This window comes from Patagioenas fasciata, chromosome 13 (genome assembly GCF_037038585.1).
Source record: "Patagioenas fasciata isolate bPatFas1 chromosome 13, bPatFas1.hap1, whole genome shotgun sequence".
In the NCBI taxonomy this organism is placed as follows: domain Eukaryota; kingdom Metazoa; phylum Chordata; class Aves; order Columbiformes; family Columbidae; genus Patagioenas; species Patagioenas fasciata.
The window spans coordinates 3,562,432-3,587,860 of NC_092532.1; the positions used below are offsets into that span (position 1 = coordinate 3,562,432).

Consider the following 25,429-nt stretch of genomic DNA (forward strand, 5'->3'; position numbering starts at 1 on the left):
GAGGTGATGGCCACAGGCTATGGTGGCGAGGGGGAAACAGGAGAGCAATGAGAAGGTCTCAGGTCCAGATAGCCTGCTGGGCAGATGACTTTAGAGACAATCATTTTATCAGAACAGGGGGAAAGATCTTGGTGATTAAATACACAGAAAAACAGGCAGAGCCCTGGCAATACAAATGCAGGGGAAGGTCATATTTCTTCTTCTGTAATTAATACGCTCCTTGGAAATTCCCATTTTGGCATAATGGGAAAACATAATTGTATTACTAAAAGTATTCAATCATCTGGGTTAATGAAAAGGTGCTTATGTGTTGTATAAAAGTTACTAGCAGTTCTTCCCCTTTCCAGGCAGAGCTCAGTTAGCTGACCATGGACATCGAGTAGAGGTTCCAGTGTATCTAAGGTGCTTGCATGGATCTGGCTGCTGGTGTGCAGGACCTGCAGAAGACCAAGGCCCCTTGGGAGCTGCCGATAGAGGCCAGGCAGAGGGTTCCAGAGCACCTGTACTGGTACTTGGCATCTGCGTCCCTGTAACTGAAGACGTCTTGTGTCCCTGTAGCTGCATCCCACACACTCTTGGACACCACTTTACCTTTTTCAAACAAAAATTAAAAGGATTGTTGTGGTTTAACCACAGCTAGCAGCTCAGCCCCACACAGCTCACTCATTTCCCCCTGGTGGGATGGGGAAGAGAAGTGGAAGGGGAAAATTAAAAACAAACAAACAAAACTGGTGGGTTGAAATAAAGACGGTTTAATAGGCAAAGCGAAAGCTGTGTGCTTAAGCAAAGCAAAAGAAGGAATAAATTCACTGCTTCCTGTGGGCAGGCAGATATTCAGCCATCTCCAGGAAAGCCAGGCTCCATCATGTGGTGGTTACCTGGGAAGAAAAACACCATCACTCCCAATGTTCCCCTCCTTCTTTTCTCTTCCCCCAGCTGTTATTGCTGAGCACGACATCGCATGGTCTGGAATATCCCTAGGGTCAGTTGGTGTCAGCTGTCCCAGCTCTGTCCCCTCCCAGCTTCTTGTGGACCCGCAGCCTTCTCGCTGAGGGTTGGTGTGAGAAGCAGAAAATGCCTTGACATGTAATCACTGCTCAGCAATAATGGAAACAGCCTTACGTTATCAACACTGTTTTCAGCACAACTCCAAAATATAGCTCCACACTAGCTACTGTGGAGAAAATTAACTCTTATCCCAGCTAAAACCAGCAGAAGGTCACACCCCGTCAAAGCCCAGTATATTAAAACAAAATAAACCAAAACAAGCAAGATAAGAACACACACAAAAAAAAAAAAAATTAAAAGTTGAAAAGTATATTAAAATATTACTTCACTTTTAAGGTTTTCTTCACTGATTTTTTTTTTTTTGGTCAACATTTTCTGAACATTTCTAACATAATCAAGCCTGCAGCATTTAAAGAGAAAATTTTGTTTCTTGCACAGAGCTTGGTGGTCCCAAAAAACTCCCTGTCCGGCACTGGCCATGCCACTACTTTGTACATGGTCACACTGAGGTATCAAGCTCTCTTGACTGTCAAAGGGAATCACAGAATGTCCTGAGCTGGAAGGACCCACAAGGATCTTGAGTCCAACTCCTGTCCCTGCACAGGACACCCCACAGGTCACCCCATGTGTCTGAGGACGCTGTCCAGTCTCTTCTTGAACACTGTCAGGCTGGGCTGTGACACCTCCCTGGGAGCCTGTTCAGTGTCCAGCACCTCTGGGTGCAGAACCTTTTCCTCATGTCCCACTGACCCTCCCTGGCACATCTGCTGCCGTTCCCTGGGCTCTGTCACTGTCACAGAGCAGAGCTCACCCTGCCCCTCCTGCTCCTGCTGAGGAACCTGCAGCCCATGAGCTCTGCCCTCAGTTTGTTCTGCTCCAGCTGAGCAAACCCAGGGACTCCAGCTGCTCCTCACACGCCTTCCCCTCCAAACCTTCACCAACTTTGTATCCTCTTCTGGACACTCTCCAACAGTTTAATATCTTTTCTATCCTGTGTCCCCAGCCCTGCACACAGTGAATGCTCCAGGTGAGGCTGAGCAGAGCAGGACAATCCCCTCCCTGCCCGGCTGGCCATGCTGTGCTGTATGCACCAGGACACAGGTCCCTCTTGGCTCCAGGGACACTGGTGGCTCATGTTCAACTGGCCATCGACCAGAATCCGCAGATCCCTCTCCATGGAGCTGCTCTCCAGCATCTCGTCCCCCAGTCTGTATGTACAACCAGGGTTGTTCTGTCCCAAGTGCAAAATCCAGCACTTGCTCTTGTTGAACTTCACATGGTTGGTGATTGCCCGGTTCTCTAATTTGTCCAGATCCCTCTGGGAAGCAGGGTGGCAAGGTTTCTTTAAATACTCTAACTTTCTGGATGGACAATTTTCCACAAATCTAATCCTATCTGCATCTCAGTGATTTCTTAAGGAGTCCGTAAGTCATCTAGCCAGTGGCAGTTTCACATGGAGGGCACACAGCTCTTTGAAGAGCTTGTGTCAGGATTTCAAGGGAGGGACAGATGACATTATGGTGGGGGGTCTGCTACAGGTCCTGACCAGGAACACTGAACAGATGAGGTCCCCTATAGACAGATAGCAGCAGCCTCATGTTCACAAGCCCTGGTCCTCTTGGGGCACTTCAGGCACCCCAGTATCTCTTAGAGGGACAACAGAGCAGGGTGTAAGTAATCCAGGAGGTTCCTGGAATGTGCTGATGATAACTTCCTTCTCCAAGTGACAGAAAAGCCAACGAGGAGAGGTGCTGTGCTGAACCTTGTTCTCACCAACAAGGAGGGGCAGGTGGGGAATGTGAAGCTCAGGGGAAGCCATGGCTGCAGAGACCATAACGTGGTGGAGTTCAGGCTCCCTAGGGCCATAAGAAGGGTACACAGCAAGATCACTACCCTGGACTTCAGGAGAGCAAATTTCGGCCTCTTCAGGGATCTGCTTGGTAGAATACCATGGGATACAGCCCTGGAGGAAAGAGGGGCCCGAGAAACCCGGCTGATATTCAAGAATCAGCCCCTCCAAGCTCAGGAGCAACACATCTGAACAGAGAGGAAGTCAGGCAGAAATGCCAGGAGGCTGCATGGAGAAACAAGGAGCTCCTGGACAAACTCAGACACAAAAATGAAACCTGCAGAGGTGGAGCAAGGACAGGTAGCCTGGCATGAAATTGTCTGAGCAGCCAGGGGTCAGGTTAGGAAAGATAAAGCCCTGATAGAATTCAGTCTGGGGAAGGGATGTCAAGGGTTGGGCCGGGGGCCATTTATCACTGCAGCCTCCTGTGCTAAACTTTCTTTGATGTCCTGCAAAGATTTTTGGCCTCGTCGCTGGGTTTTCTGTCTGGTGGGGCAGTGCTGTGCAGGGGGAGCAGACACAGAGCCCTGGAGAGCCTCGGGCAGTCAAAATAAAGATGTGTCTTATCTGTAGCCAGGTTTGTCTCACCTGTAGCCAGATTTGTCAGGCCCTTGAGGAAGGGCTCTGTACAATTTGGGGAACTCAGACCATTAAAATCCTGAGGTAGCTAAATGTGCTAAGAACTGCCCCCTGTGTCTTTGCTTCCCACAGGCCCGAAGGGACCCAAAGTGTTTGCTCAGCAGCCGAGTCTCTGTCAGGTATCGGCAGAGATCAGTGCCACAGTCCGGCACAGCCCCGCGCTGCCTGGGCTGCTGGCATTGCCAGGGTCCCTGGGGAAGCAGGGGAACACCTGAATGCTGGTTCCTGCTGGTCTGGTGACCTTTGCTGCAGAGAGAAGCTGCGTCATTAAAGGGCTTATCAGCTTCTTCACGTGCAGCTCCTGGTTCCCAAAATCAGCTCCTGGGGAATCTCCTGCAGGGCCGTGGCAGCTGGTGTCACAGCTCACGTACCCCAGTGCTGGCAGAAGGCATCTGGGACAGGAACACGCACAACTGTGCTGGTATCGAAAGCAGAAGAGTTACATTTTTATTGGTATCTTCACCAATGTCAAGCTGAATTTTGAGAAAGGGGGAGAAGAAACTGTCAAGAGATAAGCCAGGCTTAAAATGAAGTGCAAGGGAAAGAAATGCTACCTACATATCACAATGGCAGCTCAGTCAGGAGAACTACAGTTTTGAAACGATGAAAACCACAAAGTTTGGTTTTAGCCCCAGTCCTTTGATAAGGATTACACTCGAGAAATAAAGGCGTAATGTCAACGCACGAAAGATGGCATGTGACCCTCTGAGCAGCTTCAAATACTAAACTAATACCAGTCTGAGCATTAGGCTCTCCTGTGACTCCAGCGTTTCTTTAAAGTCACTCTGTGGAACATGTCTCTGGTTTTGTGCATGTTGAGCTGTTGCAGTGACATTGATGTGAATCCACACGCAGAGTTTAGTCCTGACATGAGGTGTCCAGAGCAGAACAAACCCAGCAGCTGTGGGTGAGGAAAACAAGTGCTGGTAAATGACACCTTGCTCCTTTCCTTTCTATCAGCTGCTCACACTAAAACAAATCATGTGCTGAAGTGAATTTTGATTGTCAATTTAAGAACAGCTAGAGTGAAAAATCTGGATCAGACTATTCACATCCACTCCCAGGTAACACATTCATTTCTAGTGAAGGCATCCACCGGCTACACTGCTTTTAGAAACTATTCGAGCATCCATTTGCTGGCACCATCCTTTTCCCTTCTTAACAACATCCTTGATTCGGTTTCACAGGACATCCTGAATCACTTCAGAATTAGTATTTTCCTTACGTACATTTCACACGAGTTCAAAAACTGACCTACAGCTCTCGAAGACGGAACAAACGTTTGAAGAAGGCATCTAGATTTGTAATTAAAAACCAGGCACTGAGAAAGAAGAGTCCTACTCATTTCTCCCTCAAGTAAAAACCAACAGTGTGCAGTGATCCACTCAAGTGCCTTTGCTTTACTGAACATTCCACAGCTGTGGGCTGGTAAGATTGCAGTAGAAAGTAATTTTTCAGATTTTTCCCTTCATTTCCAAAACCTCAGCCACTATGAGTCGCACACAGTTTTTAAAAAGTTAGAATAACGCACTGGAAAGTATAGTATGAATACCACTAATTGACAGACATCTATTTTAATTTCTCTTTATTCATATTAAAGGAGCTTAGTTAGATGCCGTCCTCCCGAAGGGAAAGGTGCACAGGCAGCTGTTGGAAGTGAACAGCTTGGCACAGGCCGACACAGAACACTACGCGGTGCAACCCTTCCAAACACCAAGTTTTCTAGAAAACTTTCAAGTATGAAACATGGCAGCCAACCACTGCATTCCTAAGGAACAGCATTTCACTCGCTTCTCTGCAATGCAAAAAATTAAGAAGTATGTCAAACTCTTACAGGGGTCAGCTGCAGACTAATGACACTTTAAAATATATGAAGGAAGAGGTACCACTAATTGCTGCACGTTTGTTGTCCACTCTTTTATGATGAACCCTATCTATATTTTCTTTCTCTGAAGACTTTTTTTACAATAAGTTAAATACTCTAAAAAACAAAACAAAACACAGCTAGCAAAGCCGCAGCATACAGATTAGCAGAACACATGCACAGTCTCCACACCAGAGTTCTGTTTTCTACCACGTTACCCATACTTGCAGCAAGGAAGCTAAGTTTCCACATGCAATATGTAAATATACTATTAATAAATATTTGTCACATTTAGTAACATTATGGAAGGCTAACTAAACAGGTCAACTCCTTGTGCAAATCTCTTTTTGCGATGCCACTGGGAGTCAGGATGGTCAGAAAAGAAAGGTACCAAAACTTCCTTTCCCGTTCCATTTGAACTGATTGCCCACAATAGAAACAAACACTTCCTGTGACATTAAGTCGTCACCAGCTTCTGTGATTCCCAGTTCACTCAGTCTTTTCTTGTGCATCTGGCTCTTCTTTGCAGAAGCTGCCCCGATTTCACTTGCAATCTCATAATTGCCTTCAGTTTGTTCAGAAACCTCAGTTTGCTCCCAAAGGTCCAGCCCCTCGGTCCCAGAGCGCGAACTCCCTAAGGCAGGAAATAGTTAAGAATGTCATCAACAATCATGCAAAGCAGCCAAATTAACTTAAAACTCCTGAAATTAAATTGTGTTCAGTCTTAGCATTTCCACCTCATTCCACTCACTTTTTGCATAACTATTTAGTGACAGTCACATATTCCAAATACAGTACAAGATGCACAAGGAAAATGTTTCTTCTTGAGATGACTTCAAGTTGCTAAGTGACAGACATATGAGAGAAAATTACAGTGGGTTTACACATTGCACTTAGTGACGCTTCTTCCTGAATAAGACATAGTATGAGAAATACACTTGTCGCATTTCATTTACTGCAGAGAAAAAATTCTGCTCTGGCAGCTCTAATGCACAAATCAAAAAATGAGCAGAGAATGATCATGAACCAGACGAGCTGTGAGACAAACCGCATCTGCTTCCTCTGTGCTTTTTCTCTCTCGTGTTTCTGTATGACCCAAAGGCTTCACCTAGCAGGAAGCACAGACCAGGCACGTAAGCACTACAGCACAAGCGCACACACCACGGAGCACAGACATCGCAGAGTTTCTCTGCAGCAAGTTCGTCCTTTAGGAAATGCCATTGTTCTCAGAGTTATGAAGATTTATTTCAGCTAAATCAATCTAGATATTATGAAAAAAATTAAAAGGTTTGGTTATGAATTATGCAATCAAAAAACCTGGGTATGGTAGTTTTAGGAGTTTCTTCTATGAAGAGAAAAAGTACCTTTTGTTGTCTCTGCTGGAGCATCCTTTACATCAGAGGGTACTGTTGATCTAACCAGGACCACACCGTATCCTTCATTATTATGGATCATATTATTGACCATGGTTATCTTGGGGATGTCATAATGTTCATCTAAAAAGTTCTACAGAAAATAAAAGGAAATTCAACATGTTATTTCCAGCTAAAGGGATGCAAAATATTCCAGTTTTAGGTAGAATCAGTGCTACGTGTTGGCTAGAATTTTATTATCTGCGTATGCAAAAGACATTTTCTCTCTGGTAGATAAGAAATAAAACAAATATATTGGACCAACCAAAGGCAAATGAGTACCTTTATCATAATACCTGACATAGAAGGGTTCTACCATAGGGCTGCAAGGTTAGGCTGCCAGCCTAAATGCAAATTATTTGCATTAATTCTAGCAGCTATGAGCTTCTGAAAAACAAGTATATTCTGCCCCAAACTGACCTTTATAAGTATTCCCTCCTTGCAGTGGTGTATGCCGTTGTCTAACAGGGTGCACATACTACCTGGATATATTTCCACACCAGCACCCTACAAGATAAAATTTATAACAATTCACAAATAGTTGAGGCACATTACCAGTTTAACTTGTCAACTCCACTGCAGATCTTTGTGTTCATCTACCAGTTCACACAGTGCAAAATTGTGTTACCACCCCAGCTTCCCAGCTTTGTTAACCAACTTCAGCAGCGAAATTCAAGGTTGAGGCCCCATAGATGACATGATTGCCATCAGTCCATAAAAAGCTCTGGTGAAGAGTAACTGCACAGCCTGGCATTGCTTGCTTGTTCTTTAGTCATCCACCTCAGCACTCAAAGCCCCATCGTTCTTCAAAACATCCTAATCAGAGTTCAGTTTTATCACCCTTCTGTAAGAATCAACGGACAAGGTGTCCAAAAAGGGCATTTCATTTGCAGAACAAATTCAAGGTTTAATGAGAAAATTATTTATGGGCAGAGAAAACAGAAAATCACTTTAAAAGTATTGCAGGACATGAAACAGTCTAGCAATGCAGCAAAGATTATTTCACAGATGTCCCCTGTTACTGCATCATTTTAGTATCACACACAAATCCACACAAGACACTTCACGAGATACTATCGGAGGGCACAAGACCCCAGGACCAATCTCTTAACAACATGTAGCTGTACCAAATGAATTTGTGGAGGTTCTCTTAAGAGTGACAGAAGTCCCCCCCATTACTGACTATATTATTTCCAAGCAAAAACCTTTATTTTGATTTAAGAAATAAGCCAGAGTTAAGAATTTGTTTGTACCTTGGCACCATACAGATCTGAGTTTTTCATTAATAGCTCAGCTGATGTTCGTACTGTTACACCTGTAGTTTCACACTGTAACACACAATTCTCCAGGGTAGTTTTCCCATGATGGACATCTACATACACACAAGAGAAATACTGTTAAATGAATCAGTTATGCAAAGGCAACCCCCTCCTACAGACTTGTAGCATTTTTGCAGTGTGATAAAATTACTGTTTTATTTTATCCACTTCACTGATTTGCCCATGCATGGTTTGAACTCGTGCTATTTTCTAGTATAAGCAGGAACAGTGCTACAAGGGAGCTCTAGACTTGAATTAACAGGATACTAAATACATGCATACAGGTGTTAATATACATTTTAACATGTTTAAAACCAGATGTCTGCTGAGGCAAAGTATTAATTAGGCTCTTCTGCAAAGGCAGAAGGCCACAGCAAATAAACTCATTGGACGGAACTTGGGATTCTTGGAGCCTCAGTTTGAATGTGCTGTCGGCAAACAAAGTTCTATGCCACTTCTACAGCCCCTGCCATTCCTCAGGGACAGCTGATTGGGTTCAGCCACAGCTCAATATTGCCACAGGAGGGTTTTTTTGGAAAGGGGAATTATTTCCTTTCCCAAGTAGCCAGATGTAGGCTGTGGAGCGGAGTCAGGTTGCCTAAGCAGCAGAAAACTGATTAAGTCGAACGATCTTATTCAAGTATAAGAATAAAACACAAGAACCCCAATAGCTTGTAAGTACAAAGACTAGAAGTTATTTTGATGTCCACATTATGAGCAAGTTAAAAAACAAGGGGGGAGCCTTGATATTTATACCTGTAGGGTTGCTCTCTACAACGTTTTGTTAAAACTAGTAAACTCCAAAACTGGTTCCCAGTTTTAATTCTAACAGTAAATCACAAAATATTCACAAAAAGGTCAAGATGCTTTTATACTTACTTAAAATCCCCTCCACAGCATCATGTTGCACTAACTTTAACCCAGAGATCCTTATATTGGCTCCTGTACAGTCAACAAAGTTGTCTCCTTTCCCTTGTTTTTCTATCACGATATCGTCCAGCAGGCCGTAGCCTTAAGAGCAGAGATGAAAGATGCAGGTTTGATGGGTAACGGGTAACAGTCAGGTGCTCAATACATAACAGATATTTAAATTAAATACAGAGGTTTCAAACTTAAGGTCTAATATGCTGAAGAGGATTTTCCACCCAGTGGCCAGGCGGCACCTCACGTCCCGTCTGTACCAAGGCACAGGCGTTCAAAAGCAAACTCAAAAAGTTTCCTCACTTGAACGGCACACAAACTGCAAAGTTATTTTCGGCAGTTGAACAGAATGGTAACTGAGCTCACGTCTGCCAAGGGCAAAGTTCTCGCTCTCAAAAGTTAAAGCAGAACCAAGGACACACAGGCACCTGCAGTCTGATTTCAAAGGAGTTCATTAAGACCTTCCAAAGGGCACAGGGGAAAGCACTTGCCACCACAACAGAAGTTGCAAAGTGTTTGATATTAGTAAAAGCCTCACTCAACTTCCCAGTTTAAATGGAACTTGGGTCAAAATCTATTGTTCCTGTGTTACACAGGCTTCCAGATTATCTCAGATTAAGAAGAAACTTTCACAAGCACATGCCAACATCAGTTTACTAATCCATCCCCAGTTGTCACCACTGAACCACTTAGAGAGAAATTTCTATACATGTAAAGCTTTTATTGCTTGTCACTGACAACAACTGTGATCAGGAAAGCAATACAGCAACATCTATTAAAGCAGCATGAGTCCTATCATTTTCTGAAAGCACGCACAAAGATCCAAATCGCCTGAGCAGGATGCTAGCTTTTAACTAAGTACATCAATTCATAGTGTGATGTACAAGTAAAAAAGTTAAAAAAGAAAAAGCTTTTGGACAAGAGTTGGGAGAAAACTTTAGAGACAGCAGATTTAATGCAAAGTTATGGATACTTCAACACACTGTACTGTCTAGAAATCTTTTCCCACTATCAATTTATTGCCATCCCTGGGGAGGAGACAGACTATTACAGATGTGCTGCTGCTATAGGCTCCCGTCAGCTTAAACAGCTGCCCTACAAGCAGAAGGGAAGTTCTCAGGTGCATTTGCTACACATTTTTGTCAAGTGTCAAAGTTATCTTTACCACAATTTCCTGCAGCTGCTACAGCTTTAACCATACATAGTTCTTGTAAGCGTTTATTTATCCCTGATTTACTAATCCTTGTACTTTCAACCTTAGCACTGACTTCCACAGAGGCTGGTAAAAAAATAAAAGCTCTACTATGCAAAATGACACTGTATGTTTGATCAGTCACCCCTTCATCCCAAGGAGGCACCAAAACAGCTCAGATTAGTGCCAGCAAAGTGTTCTGTGATGCTCCTACTTCAAACCTTTCTGGCTGCTACTGCTGCTGTGAAAACTTCTCTAACAGGAGTCCATATAAGAACGAATGCCCTGACACATTCATTATTCAGAGAGTGGTTTGTACTAAAGATACATATTTATGTGCCTTGTTCTTTAAGATAGAGTAGCTCATCCTTTAATAGGTGTGCTATTTGTTCCACTGTTTCCTCAAAGCTAGGAAAGCAGTTGCCGTAAATGCCACTCTGCGCAGTTTTAGAACAATGGATTATTGCAGATAAATAAAGCACTTCGTTATGAATTTATCCTTTCTCTAGCAGGTGCATTGTCTATCAGCATGCATATCTATATAAATCAAACATACATGAGAAGGATGAGAAAGAAAGTGATGCTCATAAAACAAGAAGGACAAGAAAAAGTCCAGAACAGCAGGAAATTAAACTCCCAGCCTTCTTCCCATTAAGAAGGTTTGACAAGATTGCAGCTAAAAAAAAATTGCAGCTAAATAAGAATATAAACGTCTGCACTAGCCCCAGTGATACACAGACTATTCCACTGCAGCACAGGAATTACACTGAGAAATTAAGAACTGGGAGGAAGAGATAGCAACATATCCTAGAGAAGGCAGAAATACTTCAAACAATTTTTTTTTAAAGAAAGTAATCACATATGCTGTATCTGTTTCTACAGAATAGATACAGATGTTAAATCAACAGCTCCCTCAGCTACCCAGATACTTCACATAGCACAGATTTCCACCGGCAGCCCCCCCCCCCCCCATCACTGCTAGCACCTAACAGGTGCTATAAATTAAGTTCTAATAGCACTTGGCTCTTTCCCTCTATATTCACCAGCACTGCACCAGCAAGGAGGCTCAGAGGGCACCTCTGAAGCAGATTAAGACAGGGAAAAATTTAATGAAATATAACAAGGGCAAGTGTAGAGTCTTGAATCTGGGCAGGAACAACTCCAGGTTCCAGTATAAGTTAGGGAATGACCTATTAGAGAGCAGCGTAGGGACAAGGGAGCTGGGGGTCCTGGTGACAGCAGGGTGACCATGAGCCAGCACTGGGCCCTTGTGGCCAGGAAGGCCAATGGTACCTGGGGTGGGTTAGAAGGGGGTGGTCAGTAGGTCAGAGAGGTTCTCCTGCCCCTCTGCTCCGCCCTGGGGAGACCACACCTGGAATATTGTGTCCAGTTGTGGCCCCTCAGCTCCAGAAGGACAGGGAACTGCTGGAGAGAGTCCAGCGCAGCCACCAAGATGCTGAAGGGAGTGGAGCATCTCCCGTGTGAGGAAAGGCTGAGGGAGCTGGGGCTCTGGAGCTGGAGAAGAGGAGACTGAGGGGGGACTCATTCCTGGGGATCAATATGGAAAGGGGCAGTGTCAGGAGGATAGAGCCAGGCTCTTCTGGGTGACAACCAGTGACAGGACAAGGGGCAATGGGTGCAAACTGGAACACAGGAGGTTCCACTTAGAGATGAGAAGAAACTTGTTGGGGGTGAGGGTGGCAGAGCCTGGCCCAGGCTGCCCAGGGAGGTTGTGGAGTCTCCTTCTGTGCAGACATTCAAACCCGCCTGGACACCTTCCTGTGGAACCTCAGCTGGGTGTTCCTGCTCCATGAGGGGATTGCACTGGATGAGCTTTCCAGGGCCCTTCAACCCCTGACACTCTGGGATTCCGTAAGACATGTTGAGAAGAACAGGACAACTCTCAAGTGCTCTTAAGCTTCTGGCTCTAGAAACTGAAGCCTCTCAGAATGACTTTTGTGCTTCTTCGATTAAAAAAATAATCAAGTCCCTCATGTTTCTGTTGAATCCTCTTATCTATATGATCAGGATTCATCCAGACAAACATGAGGAAAGGGTGAATTTGCTATTAATCAGCAAAATTTGAAGTTTATTTGCAGAAGTATCTATGGCTAATGAAACAGCTTCCTCCATCCTGCATTAGACATGGCTTTATGAGCAGAAACAGGAACATTTGAAGAAAAAAGCAAATGCTCCAGCCAGACTCCACATGAAGTAAATCGTTATGCAGAGCTAGTTTAAGATGTTCAGTTGACATTGTTTTCAGGACCTTTACGCTAGCAAACCTCCTACCTTCTAGTTCAACTGAGTCAGCAATGTAGAACACGCCATCCACAACATAATGCCCAGGACAGATGATGACCGTGTCTCCTTCATAACAGGCATTTACAGCTGCCAGCGGATCATTGTGGAACTGTAAAGGATAAACAATATAGTCAGCTCCTGATAAATGCTAGAAAAATTGATGCATTTATGCCCTTAAAGCTTGCTTTTCAGATAAATGTTGCTGCCTTTGCTTAAAAGAAACCATTTTTAATGCCACAATTTCTGCTTTGAAGTGAAGATTCATAGCACTCTCTGGACAAAACCAGTTTTAAAACATTCCTTTGGTGTTTGGGTCATGTCCATTCCCCCATGAGAAAACTGGGGCAGAGAGACAAATTGAAGAGCGCATGCACTAGGAAGCAAATCTCAATATGGCCTTAGTCCCAGGCCAACGTTTGAATGGTGCCTGGAGCGATTTGCCATGAATTACTAAAGAAATAGATGACAGAAGACAAAGAACATAAAAGCCACAAACAAGTCAGCAACTCTATTTGAGCTGGTTTCAAAACTGACATAACCCTTTGCTCCTAGTGCAAGTCACCCCAAAACAGAGTTCAGGTACCAGTGGCAAATATGAGGTCACAGAATCACAGAATTTAATTCGAGCCCAAGGAATCCAGACTGTTCTTAGCTACCAAAGGGGTAAGCCCTGTCTGAATGCACTAAAACTAACCATAACTGCTCTAAAATAAATATATTTCCTAACACAGAGCTAAAGATTGACATTTCTTCTAACTGTAGGTCATTAACTGTATCATCAAAAGACAAAGGTATTTCAAAACTAAATATAAGTACTACACCTTGCCTTGTTTCATTATAGAATTATTACAGGTTTATCTCTATTTCCCACACACAGGAAGGAAACTGCTTGTATAGAGTAGTCAGCAGACACAAATGAATTAAAAAAATTTGTATCGTCTAGTCTTACCACTTATTGTTTAAATCACAGTGCTTTTTTTGACTGACAAAAATAACACTGTGCAAATGTAGGACCTTGCACATGATAAATTAACTTAGTCTTCCACATTGTTCCTTGAAGAAAAAAGAAGTATTAGCAGACAATTTCTGTACCTGTATTTCTAGTTCTTCACCACAAGATTCAGGGCAAAGTTTGTCCCTCATCAGTGACTGCAGCAGACTCGCCGTCATAGTTGAGGATACAATATGAGTGATCTTGGTACCTGTTGGTCTCACTCCTTTAGCCTGGAGACCACTGTATTTTTGGTAACCAAACACATACCTACAACAAGAGTAAAGCCATCAGTTCTTTCTTCAGCAAAGAACATCCAGGTACAGTTTCCCATACGGCCCCTCCTTCCACAAACCCACCACCTACCTCAGCAGAGGATTCTCAATTATTTTTAGCTTTTGCTTTAAGTGCTCTAGTTCGTCATACAATTTTAGTCCTTCCACCATGGAGACATTTTCTGCTTCCGAGTCCACATCACTGCTGGGGATGCTGTTCCTCACATTCAAAAACTTCCTGTAAACCTCTTCACACTGAGACAACAAGTTCTGGTAATCGGCTACAAGCCCAGAAGGCACCCGGCGTTCCAGGATGTCGTAGTGCCTGTGATTCAGAGCACGCGGTCAGTATATTTCACATTTACAATTTTGAAAGATCGGAGAGAACCTGCGGAGCTCTGCAGGAGCACTGCAGGCAAAGTTCTCCACGGTCGATATCAACACAGCTCAATTTTTTTTTGAAGGCAGCAAAAATCTGAGCAGACACAAATATATCGATTTCTGAATGGTTGCCTATCCACCTTGAAATATTATACACAATTACCAGAAACTCACTCTAAAACAAAAGCATAAACACAGGTATAAAAAACCAGTAATAATTTAGAAGGCAATAAGCTTAAAAATTAATCTATTTTCAAGCGTTTATTAGAAAAACTGAGAAAATCATCTCTGAAACAGAAGAAAAATCCTATAATGTGAAGTCTCTATTAGCAACAATCCAAACAACCACCTGGACAAAGCCACAGGATGAATAAGAAAAGCAAAAAATGTGAGGGCACTGTTTAGTAAATTTTGCACCATCACAAGAGAATCCCCTACAAATTAAATCGCGAGCCAGAAAATGCCAGCCCAAAGTTGCATGGCCAAAGTCAGACAGATAAGAACATCTGCCAGGTGGATGGTGCCAACAACTCCAGGACAGCGTTACAGAAAACCTGGACAGCAACTGATGATACAAACGAGGGAAGATTTCACTACCTCGCACCGTTTTTGGAGTGAACCAATTGAACACAATAGAAATAGCTCTGCTCAAAAGGTTACAGGAAGAAGGCCAAAGACATTCCCTCAGCTTTCAGAGATTTTTCAAAAGCTGCATGTAAAGCGTGCTGCAAAAACAAGAAAATCTGCAGTCGGAGCAGTCAGTATTTCTGCAGTTCTGATAAACGCAGCGTAGAGAAACACAAAGAACTTTGGCAATGGGGTTATCGGAGGCAGAGTAAGTCAATGCAGCGTGATTAACAGCAGGAGGATTTATAGCAATGTAGAAATATAAAATATTTGAAGGAAACTGAAGGTTGCACGTAATCTAGCCCTGAAACACGTACTCTACATTTTAGAGCTGGTTGCTATGAAAGTGCATAAAACTATCTTGTTTTTTCAGGCTTTAGTTATACAGTTTGTTCAGCTTTACTTGCCTCTGAAGACCAGTACAGCCTAATGCGCAGTGTAAAGATCCTGCCTGTGCTCATTAAAACACTGCACACCAGAGACCTGAGCAGGATCATGTGCTCCCATGCACTGAAGATTAAACGTTATTTCTGAGCTGACACACCCATGCTTAGATCAAAACCGAGGAGAGCACCAACATCAGTGCGGCTTGGAGGACAGGTTTTAGATCAAGCATGGGATGGAAGAATAAGAAACAATAACACTCCTCTGCTTGAAGATACTGCTTAAGTATTTTGGATTCTCTCTAAAATGGCTGTAAGGCCACACGCAGTGTTAAAAAAATAAAACATCAACTCATGGCATGTCATTACGTTCTGGGTCTATTCCATGTAGAGTTTCCATAAGGCTCCAAAAACTCAACAGCAGAATAGTCATTTGCTGGAGCACACAAGTATGAACACTTCAGAAACATGTACAATTTCCATATATAACACTTCCTCCTCACTTGTATGATCTAAGAAAAATCCAGGCATACCGGAGTCCTCAAACGTCACATTGGGTCCTGTTTGAAAGAGACGCCCGTGGCCACCTTTACAGTCTGGGTAACAATGTTAATTTTCTTTGTGAAGCACATGCTATATGCTATATTATAGCACATGTAATGCTGTATCCTAAATAGCTTTTCAGGGTGGGTTATAAATATTCACTGTTGTAGTTCCTCAGCATCACAGCGGTATCAAATTTGGATCAGAATGACACACAAACTTCCGCATACGCGTGATATTAAGTTACAGTAAGTAAAGAAAAGAAATTGAAAAGTAACTCTCATGAAAGACAATGAACAGATACTGTGTCAAAACTCAGATGAAAGTCTACAGTAAAAGATAACTTTCCAGTTATTCGTTCCTGATGTGTTTAATGGTGTGCTTTGGTTTTCCAGCATCCTCAAAAATACAACTAGATGGTGCCCGTGTGCGCTGCTTCAGTTCCATATGGCATTAAAAACCCACCTTCAGAAAACCTAATGCTGACTGCTCCCACTAGGGAAAGAAACAGACACATTCCTCCTTCAGCACAGCCACTTCACACCTTTCTGTTTACATTCAGTTCCATTCTGGTTCTTTTTCTGTCCCCAGAGGTATCAGAGCATCCCACACTCGCTTTAATTAGGGTTACAAGTCCTACACCTGCAATTTGAAGGAAGCTATAGCTGGATTTGCAGTGGCACCTGATGGAAGAACAAGGGTTACAGGGAAAAACTGAGGGTTCAGAAATCAAGTGGCAACCTCAGTTGCACCCTCTTTCCCTAAAAAATTTTGAGCATCAGACAGTGAATGTTGCTAGAACAAGCTTGCTTTGATTTACTAGCAAATGGTTTGCTTTGAAATCTATTTGTCACTATTCTCGTGTAACCCTTTCCTGTGGTTATACCCAAATAATACCAAAGGTGTTGCACTTACAGTCTTAGTCGAGGCTCAACGCATCGCACAAAGTAATCAAAATCATCCTCCTCCTCCTCATCCCAGGTCCTCCAGATGCACTGGTAGAAGAACCTTTTGAAGCAAAGCAAGTGTTTAAACACATAAAGGCAGCCACGCTTGCCTGAGTAGAGACAACAGCACTGGAAACAGGAACATAATCCATTTGAGAATTCATCTCAAAGCATCCCCTTTCTCCAATTCTGTATTACCATCCTGTAAACTATTTAGTATACACAGTATACACAGAGGCAATCTTTCTTGTCTGCTGTTTAACTGATAAAGACTTATTTTGTTTTTCTAAGTTCACAAATCATAATAGCCCAAGGCCTACTACCTTTCACCATAAGAGACTGAACAGCTAAAAGCTGGACTGAAAACATGATTTACTCTCTCAGGACCCTCAGATTTTTCAGTTGTTGGGTTCTGACCAAACGTCCTTCAGCTAAGCTATCCTTTCTACCTCCATCATTTAAGCTTAGCTCTCTACTACTGAGCAATGCTCAACAGAATGAGCCTCCTCCTCTTTTCCTCCCACACCCACCACTTTGTAAATATGGCCCATTCTTTAGGTGTGAAAGTCATCCCTCCTATTTTAGCTTTTTCATCCAGAACCACTGCCTATTTGTAGACAGCTTTCAAACTGCCTGTACTACATTAAAGCAACGGAGATGGAAAAGAGACACTGAGAGATGATAAAGGAAAACAGAAGTAGTAAGATGTGAACAGACACCTGAAGAAGACAGACAAATTTAGGGGAAGAGGCAAAATTTAGAAAAAAAAAAAGTGAGACAAAAGGAAAAAAACAATCCACCAAAATGGTACAGAAGACAAAGGCACACCACACTATAGCCAGCTGCATGATATCGCTCAAGGAAATCTGGGGTGGAGAAGAGAGGGAAAGTGACAGAGACTTCTTTTTGCACCTTTTGACACAGAAAGCAGACAAACTGCCTCTAAATGTACTTCGTGATTATGCAAGTACCTGCAGACACCACAGGTTTTCTTTTGTGACCAGTCATCAGATTTATTTTGGAAAGCTTGGCTCATGGAGCTGTCAACACAACCACAAGAACTTGGGGCACAAGCCAGCATTATTGGATATTATCAGAGTGAAATCATCCAAGACAAAAAATAACCTTGAGCATTTTCCTACCTGACGTGCTCTACAGCGAGTGCTGTCTGATCAAACTCTCCCGAGTCGTCATACACAACCCACAGCTCCTGCAGCGGCACCTGACTCTGTTTCAGCTCCAAGAGCTCCTGCACGCACTCCAAGGTGAAGGTGCTGACCTGGGACTCGCACAGGAAAGGCTCACTGAGCTGCACAATGGCTTTCAGAGCTGAGTACTCCACATCCACAACCTGTCAGAAAAAAAAGGGCTTAAGATTCCTCCAGGCAGGAGCTGAGATGCCACTGAGCAAGGCTAACACAGCGCACAGACACTGCCAGTGCCAGCGGAGCCACGCAAACCAACGCGTTGCACAGCGCAGAGGCCACCTCGGCAGCTCCAGTGACAGCCCCGCAGCTGAGCTGTTCCGAACCACAGGCAGAGCCTTTTTCACAATCAAAACTTCATTCAAATCCCTCATAATACTCATGCAAGGCCAGTGCGTTGGCACTCTGGTTTGTTTTTTTGTTTTGTGGGGTATTTCTGGCAGGGTTTTGTGTTTGGTTGGTTTTGTTTGGGTTTTTGTTTGGTTGTGTTTTTTAAGAAACAGGGAAAAGCAGTACCCTCAGACTCAAATCAACACCTTTCAGTCCTCAAGGACTCCTTTGGGGCTCATTTTTCTAAGTGTCCACAAGACAAACAATCTGAAAAGGTAGCCTGGGCCACTGAAAAACATTTTGTTACTAATTGGGCTGAAAAGCTGAAGGGGCACAAAGTTTTGCCCCCTTCAAACATATAATTGAACTCCAAAAGGCGGATCCCAAACCAGCGGTCCTCCACCGCTCTGCGACAGGAGCAGGCAATGGGGAAGACATCGGTTGATGATACCTGCAGATACCAAGGAGAATTAGACAGCAGAATTTTCCTGATAAAAACACTGACAAACAATCAGAGCCTGATGTCTGCAAACAGCACATTACAACAGACAGCTCTGGGTCATCCCCTGCTCACTTGCACCGGCTGGGTGTTTCTCCTTCCTGTTTTAGGCAAGGAGCCCTTTGAAGACAATGCTTTTATTTCAGTACAGTTTTTCCACCAAAATACCCAGATTCCAGAGAAACCACCCCTGAAATTAGCCTGTGAGATGTTTTTGCCACATACCCTTCACATAGGTAAAGTTACACAAACTCTATATTGCCACTTTTGGTTGAAAAATCATTTTCCCAATTCTAGAGAAACTCAAGTGAAGGCAAGTGCTTGTGCAGCACCCTGTCACACAGAAAGCATAAGTAAATGCTGTATAAATGTTTGTACCAGCACTGATGGACCAGCCTCACAAACACAACAATCATACACTTTGCACCCTGCTAACAATTCAAAATCCAAAAGAGCACAGATGACAGGCTGACAGTACCAACACATCTTGAAAATAAGAGATCTAGTTCTGTTATCAACACCATTTTATGGGTGTCTCAGAGAACATGAAATTCACCTGCAGAATTTTTAAATGGTAGGTAGGCAAATCCCAAGGTTGACAAATTAAATAAAGCCAAAAATAGAAAGTCTACCTAATGTGTGCCTTTCCAAAGTTGTAATATGTGACTTAGCACTAACGAGCTGGTGCCTCTCATGCAAGTGTCACTTCACGGGCTCCAGCCCCACGGTTCGAGGTGAAGGACGCACACCAGCACACAAGACACTCCGGTTCAGAACAAGGCTTCCTTTGAAAGAAAACTCCTATTGCTCCAGCCATCACTGGCAATCAGATATGAAAACTTTACCACCTTCTACCAGCTTGTAACTTCAAAGATAAACCACCTGTCTGGTACAGACATAAGCAATGTAAATTGCAGACAAATGCCTGAACAAGTACATTCCATTTACCTCAACAAGGACCTCAAACACATTAGTGCGCCAGACCGCCTGCCATCCCGATGGTTCAAGGACCTTCTCCAGGTATTCAGTTGTGAATTCTTTCACCTCAGAAGCTTTGCAGTCAGCTAAAAACAAATTGAAGACAGCACATTTATGCAAGAAAAGAAAGAAAGAGTACTCCAGGTTGTTGGAAAATGAAAGTCAACACTGTTGAAATGTTCCTCTATCACATCTAACATTGGACTTAATTCTCTTTTGCTCATAGCTGCCAGTACTTTTGCTGGCTCTCAGTACTCAGAGAGCTGAAGAGGCATCTGTTTTGTGCTTTGCCAAAAGAAGAGACACAGTGTTCAACCTTCCAGGTACTGAAGGTTTCAGTGCCAGCATTGTTAAACAGCTAAGCCATGCCTTATTAAACAGCCTTGCTATAGAAAAAAACTTATAGCAAGATCAGTTAAAACAAGGCAGAGAATACAGTATTAGCACCTTTTCCTCTTTCAAACATTCAGATTCTATTTACTTATATTAAAACCATTGCCTCCTGGTCCACTAGCTAGAGTAGGTGAAGCATCTCACAGTTTAACACAGAATTGACTCCATTTAAATTAGATCACTTAAACAGTCACTACAAGAAACCTGACTACATGTTCTTTTTCTGCTAAGAAATTACTTACCCAAGATGTAATCCTGATAAGCTTTAAATCGCTCGTAGAACAAAAGGTGATCAGTGTGAAAAATATCTGGGAAAAGCACATTCCCATCTGGCACAGCCCGTCCCAAAGCAGTCCGTGGTTTGTCCCGACTACCGTAATCACTACGGGAATCGTCATCTTCCTGGAGCAGCCCTGGGAAGAGGAGCAGGAACAACACAGACCCCATAGACAGTCAGTTCAACACAATCACCACTCACTCCTCTGTTCCCAAAGAGTTCCTGTTCTGCCCAAGATCCATCATGAACCTGCTTTCTACATAACATCTTCAACTATGCTTGGTCAAGAGCTAACCTGGTTACTTGCTCTCTTCTTCAGAATATTAACCCTGTCCCCAAAGAGGATCTCCCTCTACTGTGACTTGCCCTTAACTGCACTCACATGCCAATTGACTTTGTTCTATAGGTAAGACCTAAAATGTTTTAGATAATACATTACCCATTCCTGTACATATTATGGCTTGTTACTATGGTGCCTGCATCAGCCAGACCTGAAATAAAGCAATAATCCAAGCGAATTTCAACCATGTGTATAAAATCAACCGATAACACGCACAACTGACCCAAAGTAACACACAGTATTACTCTGAGCGAAGAGCAAAATATAACTAAGATGTGTGATCAAACTGCAGGTAATAGTCTCAACCAAAGATGCATTTTCACAGTTGTACTTTCAATCTCTTATGTCTTTTCTTGTTCTTCCATACAAACTTTCTTCCTATATTTTAATAAACAAATAACAAAGTCACCACACCTGAGGTCTCCATGGAAATTCCAAGCAATATATTTAGACAGAAGGGACACAGCATTTTAACTTTTAGCCTGCTTAAACAGACATCGGCTGAATGTTTACTTTGAAGGGCTCAATGCAATGATAACAACCCTTTAAAGTCTTTAAAAAGGTGCCTCCACTTGTGTTCTCATTACAAACTCAGGCACCTCAGTCACTGCTGGTCTTGCAGTACCCCCTCCCATTTTCATTAACACCTGAAGACAACTTCATTGTCCATAACTTGATTTTTTAACAGTCCTTAGGCCTCCATGTTTTTTGTTAGACTCAAGTCTGACCTTTAGTAAAGGAAAAAACCAAAACCACATTCTATTCCTAACAGAAGAAAGCTAACAGTTTTGACCTCAAATTTGTCTAATTTCTTACACATCTGCGGGCAAACTTAATCAAAAAACCAAAAAACAGCACCAATGTATGAACCAATTCCAATGCTTAGACAACCCAAATTTTCTTCATAACAGAACCACTGCAATAACATGTAAAGAAAGGAAAGGTGATTTTAATCAAGTATGATTTATGAAATATTTGAAGAGATTCCGGTAAAACTGTAGCTCTGTTACATGCACACTGTAAATAAGATTTTTTTTCCTACACACCCATAATCAAATCCAGCAACTATGACAGAACCTCAGAATGTCAGGGGTTGGAAGGGCCCTGTAAAGCTCATCCAGTGCAATCCCCCCATGGAGCAGGAACACCCAGCTGAGGTTCCACAGGAAGGTGTCCAGGCGGGTTTGAATGTCTGCAGAGAAGGAGACTCCACAACCTCCCTGGGCAGCCTGGGCCACGCTCTGACACCCTCACCCCCAACAAGTTTCTTCTCCTCTTTCAGTGGAACCTCCTGTGTTCCAGTTTGCACCCATTGCCCCTTGTCCTGTCACTGGTTGTCACCCAGCAGAGCCTGGCTCCATCCTCCTGACACTGCCCCTTTCCATATTGATCCCCAGGAATGAGTCCCCCCTCAGTCTCCTCTTCTCCAGCTCCAGAGCCCCAGCTCCCTCAGCCTTTCCTCACCCGGGAGATGCTCCACTCCCTTCAGCATCTTGGTGGCTGCGCTGGACTCTCTCCAGCAGTTCCCTGTCCTTCTGGAGCTGAGGGGCCACAACTGGACACAATATTCCAGGTGCAGTCTCAGCAGGGCAACATGCTGTACAAGCCATACTATGAATTCCAGAGCACTGCAGAGGCTCCAGAACAAGCCATTTACTGAGCTGGCTGTTTGATCACAGATCACACCACAGCTCCAGCGTAACCTGGTGCTGGTCACCGGGTGATGGGGCACCACATCCCGGGGTCACTCAGGAAAGGCCGTTCTTTTCAATGTCAAACACACGGTCCTGAGCGCCGGTTGTGATGCCTGTGGGCTGCACCTGAGGCACACATCGTCAAATCATAATTAAAAGGAAAAATAATATTTAGTTCGCTGTTTACTTCCAGAGACATACCGACGTTCCCCCGCAGGCTCCTAACGAGCCGAGAGCTCCGGCCGGGCCAGTACGAAACGCGTGTCCCTGTCAGGGCGGCCGAGGAACGGCTTAGGCTGCTCGGCGAGCCCGAGCGGTTCCTGCCCGTGGCGGAGCCCGGGCCGGCCGGGGCAGCTCTGGGCGGCAGGCTCTGCTGTCCCGGCTCCGGGCAAACCGCGGGGCGGGCGATGCCAGCGGTCTCCCGCGGTTCGGCCCTTCCTGTCCGGGACGGGACGGCCGCAGTTCCGCAGCCACAGCCCCGCCCCGGCCCCTCAGCGCCTCCCGGGCAGGCGGGCGGGGAAGCGCCCAGCGGCACGTAGCCCTGACCCTTTCCCCTCGCGGGGCGGCCGCCCGGGACAGGGAGCCCTACCTGGTTTCGTCTCCTCGGCGCGGTCCCGCGGGCCGGCGCTGCTGAGGACCGGCAGCCGGACCCGCCTGTCCCCCCGCGGCGCCGCCGCCGCCCCCGCGCTGCCCAACTCGGCCATAGCCCCGCGCCGCTGCGCCCGCTGCGATTTCAAACTTCCCGGCACCGAACCCTCCGCAACGTCACCGGCAGCGGCCGCTCCGATTGGCTGCGGCACCGCCACGGGGGGCGGGCGGCGCCGGGGCCGTTGCACGGCGGGATGAGAGCGGGGGCCCGCTCCAGGGGGCGCTGTGGCTGTGCGTGTTTTGGGAGAGTTGTGTGTCTGTCGGTCGGTCTGGGTCTGGGTCTGGGTCTGGGTCTGGGTCTGGGTCTGGGTCTGGGTCTGGGTCTGTCAGCGTCGGTGTCAGTGTCTGGACCAGGGCAGCACCCCAAACGGAAGAGAATGCTTAAAAACTTCCAGCCGTCTGTCATGGCTAAACCGACACGTTGGGTCTGTTCGTATCAGAGAAAACGTACACAAGTCCCGCCGAGGACGGGCAGGCTGTTCCCAGCGGAGGCTGCTGGCAGAGGCGCTGTTGTCCCTGCGGGAGCTGTTGGTGCTGCAGGCCAGGCCGCAGGGAAACTAAAAAAGTGAAAAAGATCCACACATAAGCCCCCACTCCTGGAAAAAAACAAACCCTTTCAGACCACACCTGGAATATTGTGTCCAGTTGTGGCCCCTCAGTTCCAGAAGGACAGGGAACTGCTGGAGAGAGTCCAGCGCAGCCACCAAGATGCTGGAGGGAGTGGAGCATCTGCCGTGTGAGGAAAGGCTGAGGGAGCTGGGGCTCTGGAGCTGGAGAAGAGGAGACTGAGGGGGGACTCATTCCTGGGGATCAATATGGAAAGGGGCAGTGTCAGGAGGATGGAGCCAGGCTCTTCTGGGTGACAACCAGTGACAGGACAAGGGGCAATGGGTGCAAACTGGAACACAGGAGGTTCCACTGAAAGAGGAGAAGAAACTTGTTGGGGGTGAGGGTGTCAGAGCCTGGCCCAGGCTGCCCAGGGAGGTTGTGGAGTCTCCTTCTCTGCAGACATTCAAACCCGCCTGGACCCCTTCCTGTGGAACCTCAGCTGGGTGTTCCTGCTCCATGGGGGGATTGCACTGGATGAGCTTTACAGGGCCCTTCAACCCCTGACACTCTGGGATTCTGTGATTCACTGCGGGACTTGTGCACATCACCCCATGCTTGCTGTCAGCTCTGACTGGTTGCTACACAAGACACCCGATCAAGATTTAAAGGACAGGTTTTTTCTCTCTGAATTTCTTGGTGCTTTCAACATTTTGTCTCACCTGTCTTAGCATCCGTGTCTCAGTTGTGTCTTGACATCTCTTCAGAATCTGCTTCACAACCTAGCTCTTCAAGCCACTGTTTGTGTTTCAAGCTCTGTTGCCACAAGTGCCTGTCAGAATCAAAATCAAAATTCTGTCAGTGGTTGAGCTAAATAGTTGGAAGACATTAATATTTGAGTAGATACATAGCAAATGCGAGATGACTGCAGGTCATTACAGGATGCGGGGACAGGCAGGAACTAAAGAAGGAAAGAAGATCCCAGGTGCTGCAGGAAGTGCACGCAGCTCTGTGCAATGTGACATGGACAGCCCAGCCCGGACAGGCTCTGCTCACCCAGCGTCACAGTTTAACCCCAGTCTGCAATCAAAACCGTGATTGCCACTGTAGGCCAGGCTTTAGCAATTCAGCCATGTCAGATCAGTACCGTGCAAAAACCAGCTTCGACCTATATTAGCACCACAGGTCCTCGGTGCTATTAACACCTTTAACAAGCACAACTACACAGCAGAAATTTTAAATTGCAAAGCATTCATTTCTCCTCCAAACAATGGCTATTTTAAAATGGTTTTGAAGCAATAGCTTCATAATATAAATGGCCACAAGAGGGCTGCCTTGGATTATTAACATGATTAAACAGCTGCCAGGTTAGAGTTTCTTCGTTTCCTTTCCCTGTATCAATGGCTCTTGCAGCAGCAGCGCGACGCCTACAGCAGCTCACATATCCAGAGTGACCCAAGAGCCCTGTTCATCCCCACTGAACACAGGTCTGAGCTGCCATAGGGCTGCTGAAATCAACCCTTACCCGTCATAACCACGGAAGAGTATCACGGTGCCCCGGACTTTGCTGCAGTAGGCTATCAGAATTTAACCATTTCCTGGGCGTGCATGTGTAACTGTACTCATCTATCATAATTAGTTAGAAAATTACACTAGAACATCTATATCTCCCCCAAAAGCTTATTTTTTTGGTAAGGTCAGCCTTCAGAGTGTGTTTGTAAACGAAACATCCATAAATTGGTAAGTAATTAATAATTCAGAGTCTGTCTCTAGTAAACCTGCAATGTTGTTGAACATGGTATCATATTTGAAACGGGATCCCCTGTATCTGAAGAGTAACGTGACAGAGTTATTCATATAAATT

At 44.8% G+C, this 25,429-nt stretch overlaps 1 protein-coding gene across 1 annotated transcript; it reads right to left on the minus strand.

Annotated features, from left to right (window-relative positions):
- Positions 1-5,064: 5,064 nt before the first annotated feature.
- Positions 5,065-23,115, minus strand: SHCBP1 (SHC binding and spindle associated 1). Its single transcript, XM_065848600.2, has 13 exons — positions 22,961-23,115; positions 20,303-20,473; positions 19,638-19,753; positions 17,798-18,006; positions 16,624-16,716; positions 13,866-14,099; positions 13,601-13,769; positions 12,497-12,617; positions 8,971-9,102; positions 8,026-8,144; positions 7,193-7,279; positions 6,725-6,866; positions 5,065-5,994 (listed from the first exon to the last, which is right to left on the minus strand). Exons 1-13 carry the CDS (start codon positions 23,073-23,075, stop codon positions 5,735-5,737), a joined length of 1,968 nt encoding a protein of 655 aa, XP_065704672.1. The 5' UTR covers positions 23,076-23,115; the 3' UTR covers positions 5,065-5,734.
- Positions 23,116-25,429: the final 2,314 nt, after the last annotated feature.

Coding starts and splice junctions, on each gene's coding strand:
- SHCBP1 (XM_065848600.2), bottom strand. CDS start 23,075: ATGGCCGAGTTGGGCAGCGCGGGGGCGGCGGCGGCGCCGCGGGGGGAC. Junction 18,007..19,637: donor TGTTTGAGGTCCTTGTTGAG/GTAAATGGAATG, acceptor TTTTTCTGACAG/GTTGTGGATGTGGAGTACTC. Junction 5,995..6,724: donor TCCAGCAGAGACAACAAAAG/GTACTTTTTCTC, acceptor TTCCTGCCTTAG/GGAGTTCGCGCTCTGGGACC.